The 16546-nt window shown below is 46.6% G+C and overlaps 1 protein-coding gene across 1 annotated transcript; it reads right to left on the bottom strand.

Annotated features, from left to right (window-relative positions):
* Window positions 1-150: 150 nt before the first annotated feature.
* Window positions 151-15342, bottom strand: PROZ (protein Z, vitamin K dependent plasma glycoprotein). The gene is made up of 8 exons (XM_075057441.1): window positions 14892-15342; window positions 8870-9033; window positions 8211-8235; window positions 5174-5287; window positions 3674-3805; window positions 1812-1897; window positions 1609-1732; window positions 151-1077 (listed from the first exon to the last, which is right to left on the bottom strand). Exons 1-8 carry the CDS (start codon window positions 15055-15057, stop codon window positions 566-568), a joined length of 1323 nt encoding a protein of 440 aa, XP_074913542.1. The 5' UTR covers window positions 15058-15342; the 3' UTR covers window positions 151-565.
* Window positions 15343-16546: the final 1204 nt, after the last annotated feature.

Here is a 16546-nt window from a genome sequence, read left to right as displayed (position 1 = left end):
AGTTTGGTTTTATTTTACCCACTGACTGACATGGATATGATTGATAAGGGAAAACACAGGTACCATGTATGAAGGGAAGCATTTTTTTAGTGTGATGAGAGTGTCAAGTCCTACATCAACATAGGTGTTTAAAGGCTTGGAGTTCCCCCAGTCTTCATAAGTTTTACTTGTATGGATGCTGAAATAAGAAGATGAATTTGCTGAATCAAACCTCAGGGTAACAAGAGTTAAAGAGACTAATTTTCTTCTAGCAACATTTAAAATCCCAGAAAAACAGCAATGCTTTTTGAGTTTTAGGATGAATAGTTCTAAGAAACTTAAAAGTTCAGTCAGTTTTTAGTAAAATAACTAGATTTACCGCATCGTGACTTTCACAGTACTGTCAGCAGAAGAAGGAAAGACAGATGCATTTTTCTGTATGAATTGGAGTTATATACATATCGTTGTTGCAACTTCCATTGCTGCAAGTCATGACAGAGTCAAATGGGTGTACTAGCTGCATCAAGGTGTTTCCTTGCAGTGAGTGGTAGGGGTTTGGTGCTGGAAGGTTGGTTGTGTTTGTGTCTTATTTCATTTTTTGTTTAAACCATATCGTATACCTTGCGGTGTTAGTGAATAGGAATGTTTCCCAGTCAGCATCTTCTAGTGGCCAAGATCCCAGGATACCAGTTAGAAACCAAGTGCCCTTATACTCGGTAGCTAAAAAGCTTCCTCCAGCCAGTCGTTTGTCTACAGGCTCCTGGAGGTGTCCACAAAACTGCCTGTTTGTGAGGCTTATGTTGAGTATTTGTTTGCAGTCCTCAGCAGGAAGGTATGAAACCTGCAGCTCATCACCTTGAAGTTCATTGCCTTCCATTCTCCAGCCACTGACCGTACCAGCCAATTTTGGAATTAAAATGTGTTCTGCAAAGTCTCTTTCAGGGGTGCACACAGGAAGCTGGTGGTTGTTGCACTCAACATGCTCTTGGAGTTGTAGCAATGCAATGTTGTTCTCACCAGTGTCTTCGTCATACCGGATGTGTATGTGTTTCTTGCTAACTTGCATTGTCTTCTCAGTTCCACTTGTTCCATTAGGCCCTGTGAAGCAATGACATTTCACTGCTCTTAGGAAGAATTTATGAGACCTGAAAACTGCATGCAAACTGTCTAATCATGCTGAGAAATACATGCAGTAGAGAAACTAAAGGTGCTCTTTCTTGAAACGGCTGCAGTAAAGGTAAACTAGGAATGATATATTGACAGCTTTTTAATGCTGTGTAGAAGCATGCGTAATTTCAGAGAGAAGGACAAATACCCAACAAGAGAAGTGAATTTTGGCATGAAACAAAAGCCGCCTCTAAATCCTCCTGCTTTAGCTTATCCCTAGCACGTGCTGACTTCTGAATTGCGTTCAAGAGGCAATTGTGTCTCAGCTTGGCTTGTAGGGGGTTATGGGGCAGCCATAGTTCTAGCTCAAGATACTTAACTGAGATGCTTAAATGAGGTGACAGCAGATTTGTTCCCTTTAACAATATTTTTATGCAATAAAAATTTTAGTAAGCTTTTTTTAAAATTAGCTTGTCAATATAAAATGTGCTGCAACAAGAGAAAATGTGTTTGATCACCTACCAGCACCAACCCTGACTTCGAAATGGCTGTGCAGAAGGGCGCATTCTGCTGTAGTCACTACAAAGTTACTTTTCAGCAGCACTCCTCCGCAGAAGCCCTTTCCTTCTGAGTTCAGCAGCAGGACCTAAGAAAATGCAAAAAGATGATAGATAGCACTGTCCATGTGAGGTTGAGTGATGGGTTTCATGAGTTGCTACAAATACCTGCCAAGGAAATCGCTCATCACGTTTCTTCCTGGTTTCACTTAACAGATTATCACTGCCTTGAAGTCTGCCACATGCACATTGATCTAGCAAATGAATTAAAAAGAAAATCAAAACCTCGTGTATCATTTCAAGACAGCTAATAACCTGCAAATACCTTATTGCTTCCACCTTGACTTTGGGCTTTTGTTTTTGCACCAAGGAAAAGGAGAAGGATAATTTCTCAGCTAGTGAAAATTGGAATAATTCACTTGGCATCTGTAGTCTAATAGCTTAGTGATGGCACTGAACATTTTGGGTCATTGCGTTAGGCTTGTGGTGACCAGATTTCACTGTGTCTGTCACTAATGAAATGAGGCTTCCTCGTTGTCCTCATTTCAGCTGGGCTAATTTTCTTTCTAGTAGCTGGTATAGCTTTATGTTTTGCATTTAGTATGAGAAGAATGTTGATAACACACTGATGTTTTCAGTTGTTGCTCAGTAGGGTTTAGACTAAGTCAGTCAAGGATTTTTCAGCTTCTGATGCCCAGCCAGCAAGAAGACTGGAGGGGCACAAGGAGTATTCCATACCATGTGACCTCATGCCCAGTATATAAACTGGGGGAGTTGGCCTGGAGGGGGATCACTGCTCAGGAACTAACTGGGCATCAGACAGCGAGTGGTGAGCAACTGCATTGTGCATTGCTTGTTTTGTATATTCCAATCCTTTTATTAGTATTATTATTGTCATTTTTATTATTGTTGTTATTATCATTATTAGTTTCTTTCTTTCTGTTCTATTAAACTGTTCTTATCTCAATCTCTCAATCCACGAGTTTTACTCCCCCCCCCCCCCCCCCCCCCCCCAGTTCTTTCCCCCATCCCAGTGGGTAGGGGGAAGTGAGTGGGTGGCTGTGTGGTGCTTAGTTACTGGCTGGGGTTAAACCACGACAGTCATCTTTGTATCCTGTATCCAAATTGTGCCAAATACCTGATAGCTGTGGCCCGATCTGGACAAGGTAAATCCTTGTTAAAGCTATTACTCTAGGGATGCGCATGCCTTTCTGTTCGGGTTCAAACAGCACACATGCTTTTCACATGGATCCCCCAGTTATCTGCATTTTTCACACTTGTCTTGGGTCACGCAAACTGGGTTCTGCTCAGGTGAAGCTAAACCAGAAGGCACCCTCCAGGAGCACACATAACGTACTCTTACAGCTAATGGGTGCTTAGTCCACAGGACCAAACTAGAGCTAGACTGAAGCAAAGGCCACCTGAAATGTGCACTGAGTGTGGACATCGAGCCTTCATCACCAAAAGCATGGCTCTACAGCTCAATTCCTATTCTGCTACCCTACGTGCTAATATAGACAAGGGCCTAAGTATAATAATGTGGTTTTAGTAGACCTAGTTTTTAAGGGGATGAGATTCAATGAGATACCTAGTTATGAGACTGAAAAAATGAAGAGGGCTACTGCTTCAAACTAATCAATATGGCAGCAAGCATTGCCCTTCATTTATCAGATCATCAGGTGCCTGATTGGAATCAACTGAACCTCATTCCTAAACAGACAGGTCTCCAGTGGAGTTACTCTTTACCGGGCATAGGAGTGGAAAACCTGGCCCTGTGAGTGATATGTGGGATGATGCAAGTCCTCTCTGCAGACACATGTTTAAAAGTTCAAATACCGCTTCTTTTACCACTGCTTTGGCATCTTGGGTGGTGGTCCCTAGGTTCCTCCTTTTTCTGCCCAGTTTGGATGGTCAGTAATATCCTCATTGCTTGAATCTCCAAGCAGGCTGATGGCATCTGGATATCAGGTAGTGGCCTGCCCACCCCAGCACTGAGCCTGTGCCCCCTGTACGTCCGTGCTCACACCTACCTAATGCAATGCACTGTTTTTTGTCCTTCCCGAGCTCGTAGCCATCAGCACAGGAACAGCGGTAGGAATTACTACCCGGGTAGCAGAAGTGGTCACATCCTTCCTTTGCTTGGTGGCGACATTCGTTTTTAGCTAAACAGAACAAGTGGAGGAAAAGCATTTGGAACAATTCAGCTGGAGTATTCTTGCATAGCATGAGTCCTCTTTACTAAGCGGTTTATTTTTACTTGCTTTGTGTGAAGGTGGATAGGGACCCTGGCTTGGTAGTATTTCCCACCACATTGTTTTTCCCCTTGTTAAGCAGAAATTGGAGACAGCTGAGTCTCTGCAGCATCCACAGACTTGTTGCAAACTGTGTTGATGCTGCACCAGACTGTCTGCACCTCTGAGTTTTGGGGAGCATTAGCCAAGGGTCAAACTAGGCCTTCCATGTGAATCCATGGAAGGGTGCCATGGGTTTCTTTTCTGCTTTCTTAAACAAAACATGTAAGTATCGGCAGCGGGGAGAACTGTTGCACATCTTAAGAATGCAGGTATTGCTTGAGGAAGAAGGCGGCTAAAGCTTTCTGGTTTTCAGCAAAAACAAATGCATAGCTCTTATTTCTCATGCTTGTGCTAAGAAACTTAAAATTAACAGCTGCCAAAGATAAGAAAAGAAGTATTAATCACCTTTGAAATGTGCTCTGTCAACTTTCCATAGCTGAGCAAACACTTAACCTTCAGCACAAAGCAACAGGAGGAACAGCCATTTGATGGTGGATCTAGCTCACAGGTGGAGAAGTAGAAAAAAAACCTCACGTAACATGGCTCTCTAAGCGGATCCGCACTGAGCAGATCCAGTTCCCAGCACGTGTCTAAGCTGTGTCACCTTCTGCTCTCCCCCAGAAGCTGGTCACGGTCATCCCCTTATCCAGAACATGACCTCTGCCTTGTGGCAGCCAGGGCATCTCCCACCCCAGGGGACATCCGAGCCAGCAGAAATACTGACGTAAGGGCTGGAAAGTACAACCTGGCAGATATGAAAACACAGGATCCGGCCCAGGGTGTTTTACGTGCCAGGAAGCATCCGTTTTCCTTTATGCTTTTTTCACTGAAAACGCGTTGTTTCCTGGAGTCCCTCCGTCCCCAGGGACTGTCCTGGCAGGGATGTGCAGCCTCAGAGGCACCGGGGTGGCTGGGAAGCCATCCCAGCATGGCAGCCCTGGTTCTCCAGGCCATGTGCCGGCTGGGACCGCAGCAGGACAAGCAGTCTCTTGCTTCAGCCCTCGTTCCGCGTCCCTGGAGAAGGGAGGCTCAGGGGGAAGAGGCAACCTGTGTAACCTCAGGATTCCATAACAGTTCGGTAGACGGGCAGCACGCATCACCCCTGCTCTGCCAAGAACTGTGTCTTCTAACCGAAAAGACAATAACTGGCTGTAGTGGGATAGCTGTGTATGGTTTCCTGGGGACCCCCTACGACAGGAGGAGATAGGGCTTCTCAGAAGGAGAGCAATGCCTTACCGAAAGCGCAGTTCTTTCCCTCGTAGCCCTCGGTGCAGGTGCAGGTGTAGCTGCGAATGCTGTCCTCGCACACGCCATTGTGCTGACAGGGGCTCGATGAGCATCTCCTGCCACCTGAAAAAACGCCGTGGGAGAGGGACAGGTCACCGACGACGACGCAAATTGCGCAGCCCCCTTCCTCACGCGCAAGTCACTCGGAGAAGCATTGCGAAAAAGCAGGTCGGAAGGAAATGGGCTACATCTCAAACTGTTCCTCGGGAGTAATTTTAGCCCAAGTCTCTGCTTCCAGAGGGGCTCCCGCAGCCCCTGGCAGAGAGGTTGGGAGGTGCCCAGGGGCAGAGCCCACATCTGGAGGAGGGATGCACTGCTTCAGGGAAAAGCACTGACTGAAAGTTTGTGTGCTCGTCACAAATAGAATGCACGACTGGTGTTTTAGGTCTCCCATGTTAGGTTGATAGGCATTGGATAAGAAAAGCTGGGATCAAAATTATACAGCAAGCAAAAAGATAGGAGGAAATCTGGCTGTTACACATCTGTACAATTATTATAGAGCAGCTTGGACACAAGCAAGCTCAGGCTTTCTGATGAACCCAACACTGAAACCAGAGGATGCCTCGCCACAGGTGAAGCACCAGGCAGAGCTGCCAGTTTCCCTTTAAGCTGCCCACTGGAAAGACTCCAAAAGAATTGGGAAATGTTCTCCAAATAACAACTGCTTATGGCACAGGCATGAGAGATCAGGGAGCAAGCCAGAAAAGCCTAACCCAAGATATGCTCTCCAACCTTTCTAAAATTTAAAACTTCATCAGAGAGCTTAACTTCAGTCAGCAGGCTGCTGTAATTGATGAAAAGGAAAGGTGAAAATTCTGCCTCGTACTGGGAAAAAAAACCAAACCACTACCTGCTCAGGCTATGGGCATGTGTATCTTTTAGCTTTAACGGTACTAAAATACTGGCTTAAAGCATTTACCACCTTCAGTCCACCTGCCGTCAGGTGCCACCAGCATACCCCAGCACAATTTAGGTCTCCTGGGAGGGTTTTTGGGTGGGCTGGGGGGGGGGTCATCAGCAGAGCTGAGCAGGTAGAGGTGAGGAGTGAGGACTTCCAGCAGCAGTGGTGGGGAGCTGGAGGTAGGGGAGGGCTATACCTACAGCCTGCAGCAAGTTAGATGGTGTCAAGCCTCTGAAATGCACGCTCAAATATAGGTAAGGAAGCCTCAGAAAACGTCTGGGGTCAGGTGAGGGTCTGTAAGACTAGGAAAAAGTAAGCGCCTAGCTTTATTAAAGGAGGAAAGAGAAGATTCAAGGAATTATAGAGAAATCGGCACGATTTCTGTTACTGGAAAGCTGCTGGAATGATTAAACTGTTTGTAAGCACTCAGCAAATTAAAAAAGTGGTAAGTAACAACCAGCATGCATTTTTCAAGATCAAATAATCCAAACCAATTAAATCTAATTGTATTATATAAGGGACCTAGTGGGGAATCAGTGAACATCACAGAGTAGAAATGTCATTAAGTAAGTGAGCTAGGAAAACAGACTACTGTAAGGCATGCATAAAAATCTTTGGAAAGTGATATTTAAAGAGAGGTTATCAATGGCTACATTTATACTGTTAATAAAAGGGGGTCAGGGACAAGTGCATCCTCAGGCCAAGTGCCTGGACTGGGTACATCCATGCTAGAGCAAGATGCCACTACATCAGCTTTGACTTGACGAGACTGAGGTGGAGCAGTACGAAACGGAGCCAAAGGGTGAGCCAGCAGTTAGGTGGGCGCTCAGCCTTTCTCCCCAGCCCTCTTTTATTCACAGTGCAGATTTACCCACTATAACCTGGACTATGGGGGGAAAGCAACATGGATACCAGAGGTCTAGAAAATGAGATTTTTTGGAAGACAGGTTGAGAAAATGAGTTTGTTTGGTGAGGAGGAAAGAAGCCATGGAGATGCACGGCAACACTCTTCAAAATGTTAGGAAAGACATCACAAAGAAGGAAACACACACTGCTGTTCTGTAGGAAGACGACAGGACATGATGGCTTTTAATTACAGCAAGGAAGCCACCCCTGAGGCTGAAGCCAGTAATGCATCTTGATTGTGGCTAAGCTTGTTTGGATGGACCATTCTCAACTGGTTGCCCTTCTCTCTTCATAGACTAGAGAGGAAGCCTGCATGACATGCTTAGTACAAACATCCAATGACTGAAATTAGGAGAAGTTAATCCCGCCCTCACAGAAGTAATGAAAGGCTAGGTATTCTTCATAACATTTTTATCACTGATGGGTTTCTTCCATGTAACGGTTCCCTGGAGTCAGTGTTCTAATGGCTTCTGCAGAAAATTAATACTAACTGCTGGTTTTGTCACCTCCTTATCCACTGTCTAAACCTAAAATTAGAAAATAATAAAAGCTAAGTCAAAAACTAGAGAAAAACTTAGGACGAGCCATGCAGAAAAGAAGAAGGGAATAGGGCATAGTCACCATAAGCTGGTACCCCAGGCTCCTTGTCAGGAGGCATCTAGTTACATCAGCCCCTCAGCTTTTACAGATCTGTTTCTTGCCTTGAAGGCTGCCAAAGGATGATGCAGTGCCAGTGTTCAGAGTCTGCGGATAGCCCAGTAGCTTTTAACACCTATTTATCTCACCCAAGTTTAAGTGCTAGGTTTGTATCTGGGAGGTTTTGCTGGTAAAGCTGTGCTGCTCTATTGTATCAGCAAAGCAGGCATTCCCAGGTCCCAGGCTGTTTCAGAACAGCCTTAAGTTCAGGAAAAGAAATAGCCTATTTACCATGCTAACCTCTACTCACCTTCAACTTTTATTCGCTTTGCAGTCTTAAATGTTTTTTCCTATTTATTAGTTTTTTTAAACCTTTCACATCAATACTTTTCCTCCTGCTTTACTAGAAACACAACAAATAGCAAGTGGGTGTTTCTTGTAGGATAAACTGCTAAAAACTCTCAGAAAACCAGCATTGGACTGAATCATAATGTTCATAGTGCGACACCACTATGAAGGTCAGAAATCAAGAGGCCAGCTTACCGTAGTAGCCATCCCAAAACATTTTCTGGAAAAAAAAAAAAAAATTAATTCTCAAATAATATAATCTTCCATAAATATTTTAGTAAAACAAAAACACTGCATGAGAGAATATATGCTATGGTTTAACGTTTACACAGTTGCACAACTACAAATTCTGCCCTGCCAGCAAAATTTGAATGAGATGGGAGGCAGTTTGCAATCTGCTTATTTTATTGTTTCTTAAGAAGCTGTAATAGGAGGGCCTCTTGTATGAGGGGACTTGCAGCCACTGACCAAGTAAGACTCTGTCTATAGGTCCTGCTACTCGCTGCTGCATTGCTTCCCTCCTTTCCAACATCCCCTCGCTCCTCCTCATCCCTAAGGGATGCCAAAGCTGTATTTCTGCGCATGGTCAGGATGGGACAACAGCCATATACTTTCGCAAGGTAAGGTGCAGGACACATCATTGTCAGGAGGGAACTGCAAAAGTGTCAGAGCTGACCTCTGCATTTCCAGTTTGACCACTGAGGACACCTGCTTTCTACCTGCTGTGGTGGAAAGTGCAAAGATTTCACATGGAGAGAATCTGAAACAAATGAAGCAGGCTGTGGATCTGTATTTGACAGTAAAGGACCAAGGCAGTAATTTTTGTTATGCACGCAGGAAAACAAAATACTTACAAGCATTTCATCGTTTTCAAATACTTCTCTTGCTTCTTCTTCTGTGCATCTCTCTTCAAGGCATTCCCTTTCCAAGCTGCCTTGGAGGACCTCCTCCAAAAGTAGGGAACTGGCACGCCTCTGTCTCTTGATAACATTGTTTGCATCATCAGCCGATATAAACACTGGAACATTGTATGACAAAATGCTAACGTAAGTACTTAGATTCCTTTCCTTACATGCCTTTACGTTCTTTTTGTAAAGAGAAATCCTTTTGGCTGATTCAGGGTTTCAGCCACATTAAACTTACATACTGGAAGAGCCCTACTTTCTTAGCCCAAACTCAGCTGAGGAGTCGTGACCTTTTACTTTTGGGGAGTGCCTGACTTGCTCCCAAGCAGGGAGAATTTGAAGCCCTTCCCGACACAATTTTTTCCTGCACCAGACACACAGAGCAGCATTGCTGTGGCACAGCCAGGGAAAGGGGAAAAGTATTATCATAAAGGCAGAGGCTATTTTGTAAGACTGCATGGGGCTTTCAGACTCATCAGTAGAAGTGAAAATGATTTGTATTAATTTACGATGATGGATCCAAACTGATGCCCTTCAGTCTGACTTCACAGGGATTTTTTGTTGAGAAGCAAAACCATGACATGGCTGAGCTGTCAATCAAATCTCCCTTATGGAGAATAAATAAAAGCTACCCCTCAGCAATGCTCAGAAAATTTATGAGGGCTATATCATACAACACCACTTATAGAATCATAGAATCAAAGAATCATTTAGGTTGGAAAAGACCTCCAAGTTCATCGAGTCCAACCATCATCCATCCCCACTAAACCATGTTCTGGAGTACCTCGTCTATGCGCTTTTTGAATATCTCCAGGGATGGTGACTCAACCACTTCCCTGGGCAGCCTGTTCCAATGTCTGACAACCCTCTCAGTAAAGAAATTTTTCCTAATATCCAACCTAAATCTCCCTTGCCGCAACTTGAGGCCATTTCCTCTCATCCTATCTCCAGCCACCAGACAGAAGAGACCAGCACCCACCTCACTACAACCCCCTTTCAGGTGGTTGTAGAGAGCGATAAGGTCTCCCCTCAGCCTCCTCTTCTCCAGGCTAAACAGCCCCAGTTCCCTCAGCCGCTCCTCACAAGACTTGTGCTCCAGGCCCCTCACCAACTTGGTTGCCCTCCTCTGAACACACTCCAGCCCCTCCATGTCTTTCCTGTAGTGAGGGGCCAAAACTGAACACAGGACTCGAGGTGCGGCCTCACCAGTGCCCAGTACAGGGGGACGATCACCTCCCTGCTGGGACTGGCCACACTATTTCTGATGCAGGCCAGGATGCTGTTGGCCTTCTTGGCCACCTGGGCACACTGCTGGCTCATATTCAGCCGGCTGTCAACCAGCACCCCCAGGTCTTTCTCTGCCGGGCAGCTTTCCAGCCCCTCTTCCCCAAGCCTGTAGCGCTGCGTGGGGTTGCTGTGACCCAAGTGCAGGACCCGGCACTTGGCCTTGTTGAACCTCATACAATTGGCCTCAGCCCATGGATCCAGCCTGTCCAGATCCCTCTGTAGAGCCTCCCTATCCTCAAGCAGATCGACCCTGCCTCCCAACCTGGTGTCATCTGCAAACTTGCTGAGGGTGCACTCGATCCCCTCATCCAGATCATTGATAAAGATATTAAACAGAACGGGGCCCAACACCGAGCCCTGGGGAACACCACTTGTGACCCGCCGCCAAGTGGATTTCACCCCATTCACTGCAACCCTCTGGGCTCGGCCATCCAGCCAGTTTTTCACGCAGCAAAGAGTGCACTTATCCAGGCCATGAGATGCCAGCTTCTCAAGGAGTGTGCCATGAGAGACAGTGTCAAAGGCCTTGCTGAAGTCGAGGTAGGTAACATCCGCAGCCTTCCCCTCATCCACTAGGCGGGTCACCTGGTCATAGAAGGAGATCAGGTTGGTCAAGCAGGACCTGCCTCTTGTAAATCCATGCTGACTGGGCCTGATCCCCTCCTTGACCTGGACTTGTGAGCATGTGAGTGCTCTCGAGACAAACCATTCCATAATCTTCCCCAGTACCGAGGTCAGGCTGACAGGCCTGTAGTTCCCCAGATCCTCCCTCCGACCCTTCTTATAACTGGGAGTCCCATTGGCAAGCCTCCAGTCCTCTGGGACCTCCCCTGTTGACCAGGATCGCTGATAGATGATAGAGAGTGGCTTGGCAAGGACTTCTGCCAGTTCCCTCAGTACTCTTGGATGGATCCCATCAGGTCCCATGGATTTGTGAGTGTCCAGATGGCGCAGTACATCACTATTTCCTTCCTTCCTATTATAAGGGGGGTATATTCTGCTCTTCATCCTCGCCTTCTGGCTCAGGGGGCGGAGTACCCTGAGGGTAACTGGTCTCCCTATTAAAGACTGAGGCAAAGAAGGCATTAAGTACCTCAGCCTTTTCCTCATCTCTGGTGGCTATGTTCCCTTCTGTATTCATTAAAGGATAGATATTCTCCTTGGGATTCTTTTTACTGTTAACATATTTGTAAAAACATTTTTTGTTGTCCCTTACGATAGTGGCCAGATTTAGTTCTAGCTGAGCTTTTGCCTTTCTAATTTCCTCTCTGTATGATCTAACAAGATCCCTGTACTCCTCCCAAGTTGCCCACCCTTTCTTCCAGAGATGATAAACTCTCCTTTTTTTCTTGACTCCTAGCAAAAGCTCCCCATTCAGCCAGGCCGGTCATTTTCCTTGGCGGTTTGACTTGCGGCACATGGGAATAGCCTGGTCCTGAGCCATTAAGATTTCCTTCTTGAAGAATGTCCATCCTTCCTGGACCCCTTTGCCCTTCAGGACTGTCTCCCAAGGGACTCTCTCAACCAGTGCCTCGAAGAGGCCAAAGTTTGCCCTCTGGAAGTCCATAGCAGTGGTTTTGCTAACCCCCTTCCTTGCCTCACCAAGAATTGAAAATTCTATCATTTCATGGTTGCTAAGCCCAAGACAGCCTCCAACCATCACACCTCCCACCAATCCTTCCCTGTTCGCAAACAACAGATCTAGCAAGGCTCCTCCCCTGGTTGGCTCACCCATCAGATGTGTCAGGAAGTTATCTTCCACACATTCCAGGAACCTCCTAGATTGTTTAGTCACTGCTGTGTTTTATTTCCAGCAGATGTCTGGAAAGTTAAAGTCCCCCACAGGACAAGGGCACATGATTCTGAGACTACTGCCAGCTGCTTGTAGAACGATTCATCCGTCTCTTCAACCTGGTTGGGTGGTCTATAACAGACTCCCAGCACAATATCTGCCTTGTTGGCTTTCCCTCTCATCTTCACCCATAAGCACTCCACCTTGTCATCAGAATCGTGTAGCTCTGTACAGTCAAAACACTCCCTAACATAGAAAGCCACCCCACCACCTCTTCTACCTTGCTTATCCCTTCTGAAGAGCTTGTAGCCATCCATTGCAGCACTCCAGTCGTGGGAGTCATCCCACCATGTTTCCATGATGGTGACTAAGTCACATCTATCCTGCTGCACAATAGCTTCCAGTTCCTCCTGTTTATTGCCCATGCTGCGTGCATTGGCATAGATGCATTTGAGCTGGGTTATCGAATCCACCCCTAACATCAGCACGCTGCCCCCAGGCTCATCTCTGGTGCACCTAGTTTTATCCCTTACCCACTTCAAACCTCGTTTAAAGCCCTCTCTCTGAGCCCCACCATCTCATGAGTGAGGATTCTTTTACCCCTTTGAGATAGTTGGACACTATCTGTCGCTAGCAAGCCCGGTGCCGTGTAAACGTCCCCATGATCAAAAACCCCAAAATTCTACCGATGGCACCAGTCTCTGAGCCACATATTAACCAGGTGTGTTTTCCTGTTCCTTTCAGTATACTTCCCTGCCACTGAAGGGATTGAGGAAAACACTACCTGTGCTCCCGATTCTTCCACTAATCGTCCCAGTGCCCTGAAGTCCCTTCTGATTGCCTTTGGATTTCTCTCTGCAGTCTTGTCACTGCCAACCTGCACAACCAGCAATGGGTAATAATCAGAGGTCTGAACCAGACCAGGGAGCTTCCTCGTAATGTCTTTTACCGGGGTCCCAGGGATGCAGCAGACTTCCCTGTAGGACGGGTCAGGTCTGCATATTGGGCCCTCTGTCCCCTGCAGAAGGGAGTCACCTACGACAATTACCCTCCTTTTTCTTTTTTCGGAGGCTGTGAGAATGCATGGGGCTGCCTGACTGAGCCTAGGCACCTTCCTAGATAGGGCTTCACCTACAACCTGATCTTCACTGGCCTGGTCCTCAAGTTCCAGAGCCCCATAGCTGTTGTGTAGGGGCAACTGGGAAGGTGAGGGAGACCGGGAGGGGACTCGCCTGCCTGCCCGAGCAGGGACCTGTATCCATTCCCCTCCATCTCTTAGGTCCCCTCCCGCCTGGTGGCAGGAGGGCAGGGAAACCTCCGCTTCTTGCGAAGCCTCCATCTGCTGCCTCTGCCTCAGGGATGGCAGGGTGCGGGTCCACGGATCTATCTCCCTCTCACACTCCCTGATACTCCTCAGCCTTTCCAGTTCCTCCTTCAGCTCTACCACCAGGCCGAGCAGATCATCCACCCGGTCACACCTCACACAAGGGGTGCCCCCGCTGCCCTCCATCATTTGTGACAGACTCAGGCACTCCCCGCAGCCAGAGACCCGGACAGCCACACATTTACTCGGGAGCCCTGTCTGCGTCGCCACATTTTTCCTAACAACGGCTTTCCCCCGAGGGGCAACCGTACCTGGGTCTCCCCTCGGAGCCCACCGCTTGAGCAGCCTTCTCCAGCTGGGAAGAGGGGGGGGCTGCAGCCCTGCCCGCGCAAACTAACCGCCGCGCCGCGCCCTGCTGGCCGCCGCTCTCCTCAGCGCCGTTCAAATCTCCCGCCGCTGCCCCTGGCAACGGCCGCGCCGCCTCAGCCGCTCTCGCGCTGACTGACTGGGCGGGCGACGCCATGATCCTTTTGGGTGAGGAGGAGGAGAGGCCGGAGACGCGAGAGCTGTCAGGTCTTAAAACTCCGCTTTGCGACGGTGCCCACAGCAAAAATTGCCAGCCAGATGGCTGGTGCCGCCTGTGGCCTTTGATTTTAAGCGGTACGTGGCTGTGGGTGTCAGGGCGTGTTTGTCAGTTCTGTGCTTGGAAAGTAAACCCATTGGGGCAGGGACTGTCGTTTTTTTGTTGTTTTTTTTGTTTGTTTGTTTTTTTTTAAATTTTGTACAGTGTTTGGGGGCCCAGCACCGCTAGGCACCGAGGTTGAAATAATCGATAATATTAGAATTGGAAAAAGTGACAGCTCTAACAACATTATTCTGAAACTGCGTACAAATGCGTAGTTAGGCTTTTGAAGGATATCCGCTAAGCAACAGGCCTGCATGTGATAATAAAAAAAAAAAAAAAAAAAGCCTCACGAGACTGTTTTGCATTTTAAAGTGTTATCTGGCAGCGCAGTGCACATTTCTGCTGTGCAGCGGTTCCGACGCGTCCGGCATAACTGGCAGTGCACTTCTGCTGCTGCCAGGGGCGTTTTGACCTTCCTAAGCGATCACCATCTTTTTCTTCCTTGCCCAGCTCCTCCTCATTATTTTTGACAAACCGTGGAGGATTAATACAGAAACATAAATTTCTTCAAGCTATAACAAGCATGCATCTCAGCCTTTTTCATAGGACTCTCTTATTTTTATTTCAGCAGCAACTGGAAATATAAATCAAAATTCTATTTAATATCTGGGGCACTCTTTAAGACTGATAAGAAAAGACAAAATATTACCCTGGTGTGAATGATGGTACTTCAAAATTACATTGCCTCAGTAACTTACCACAGTTTTTACTTAGCTATATGAAATAAACAGGAGAAATGTAAGGAAAATAAGGGACAGATAGTTCTCAGTGATGCCACCCCATGCTACAAAGTAAACACAATACAAGGTACAAAATTACTGGTGTTTTTAGAGGAGCAGTAGCACAAATCAGAATCAAAGCCGCAACAAAACAAAGGCCATACCTGTCTGCTCTGTCTGGAGGAAAAGGGCAGAGAGAAGAAACAATATTTTCCAACAGCACCTTGCCATTGTTACCCTCTGAGCTGAATGGCCGCCTGCCTGCCTCCCTGCAGCTTTTGGGGAAACGGCTACACGAGAGATGTTGGAGTTTAAAGTCCAGCTGCTCATGAGAAAACAAAACTGCCAAGGGCAAAGCCTGGCCTCGGTGTCAACACATGAGGGGGAAAAAAAAAAAAAAGCTCAAAAAAACCCTTGCTTAGCGGTGCAGCAGTGCTCCTTCTCTTGGTGCACTGGCTGAAGGTGGAGCAGGTTTGCTGAGAGACGCTCCGAGACTGGGGTGTTCCTCCCACCCCCCAGCCTTCACTTACCGTAACACAAAAAGGGGAGAGATGGACAGTTCTTTGTACCGTACCAAAGCACAAGCCAGATGATGACTACAGAGATCAGTTTTACAGCGTGGCTCTTTCATACACTGTCCCAAAACATCTGCCAAGGCTTAGCTCTGCTGGTCAAATCCCATCAGCTTTTGGAGCAACCCGGGTTGCTGTGCCATACAGCCAGCAGCCGCTGCAGCCCTCCTGCCCGGCCCAGGATGAGAGGAAGGATAAACCCATTGGCATGCAATGGCAATGGTGCTGCAGGGAGATTTTTTTTGGCTCCTAGCATAGGCTGCCTCCTGGGAAGAGCAGGAAACCATTTCTACAGTCAGAGCAACAACCGGTGAGATGGAAAGTGTTTGTTGTTTTTTTTTAACCTGAGTTAGAAACATAGAGACCATTTTGTGTTTTCATGTCATTAATTCCCAGCTATTATTTGAGCATGTAGTTCTGTTAACAAAGTATAATTGATCTGAGTATTCATGGGTAAATCCCCAAATAAAATTTCACTTCCCGTCAATTGCAGCTTTTAAAACCAGCTACAGTGAGTAGCGAGGCAGTCGAGTGAAGCAAACCACATGCCTCACCAAGGTCAGTCCCTGCCAACCCAGGGCTGATGTTACAGCTCACATCACAGACCCTAATGCCTTCAGCAAATAATTAACCTCTGCATTAAAACTGGATTGTGGGAGGGTTTTCCTCCACAGTCTCCACAGGGATGTTGTTCCAGAAGTTCACTCAGAGCTAAAACCCTTCTAATAGGAAGCTTGATTTTATTCACAGCCTTACGTATTTATTTTTCCCTCCTTGATATTTCTGCAGAACTAATTAATATAGCTTCCCATCCTCCTTGGTTAACTGTGTGTCAAGCTTGCTTTAATAAATGAGCATATGCAATACAGCAAGTCCGGCTCCCTTCAGCATGAAAAATATATCACCACTTGATGTCAGCACAGGACTTTGCAGAACCCAGCACGAAAATGCAATCTGCAGATTTATTTCTTTTTAAAACAAGCTGTTTATATTTTGCAAACCTATGTCAATTAAAGAAGTCTTGTAGGTATTCAAATTAGGTTAATATTAACAACACGGAGCTTCAGAAGCTGTATTCTCACCAGATCTTAGTTTACCTAGTCATTTTTTTCTTACTGTCTTGTTTTAAAAAAATACTTCTTGACTGAGCAGCTGCATCCTTGGGAACGGGCCACAGTGTATTCGATATGTTATGGCGCTGACTTTGCTTGTTCTGTATTGATATCAATGCAACAGGCTTTACATTT

The sequence above is a fragment of the Buteo buteo genome, chromosome 25 (assembly GCF_964188355.1).
Source record: "Buteo buteo chromosome 25, bButBut1.hap1.1, whole genome shotgun sequence".
Classification (NCBI taxonomy): domain Eukaryota; kingdom Metazoa; phylum Chordata; class Aves; order Accipitriformes; family Accipitridae; genus Buteo; species Buteo buteo.
This window is presented reverse-complemented; position numbering and strand designations above follow the sequence as displayed.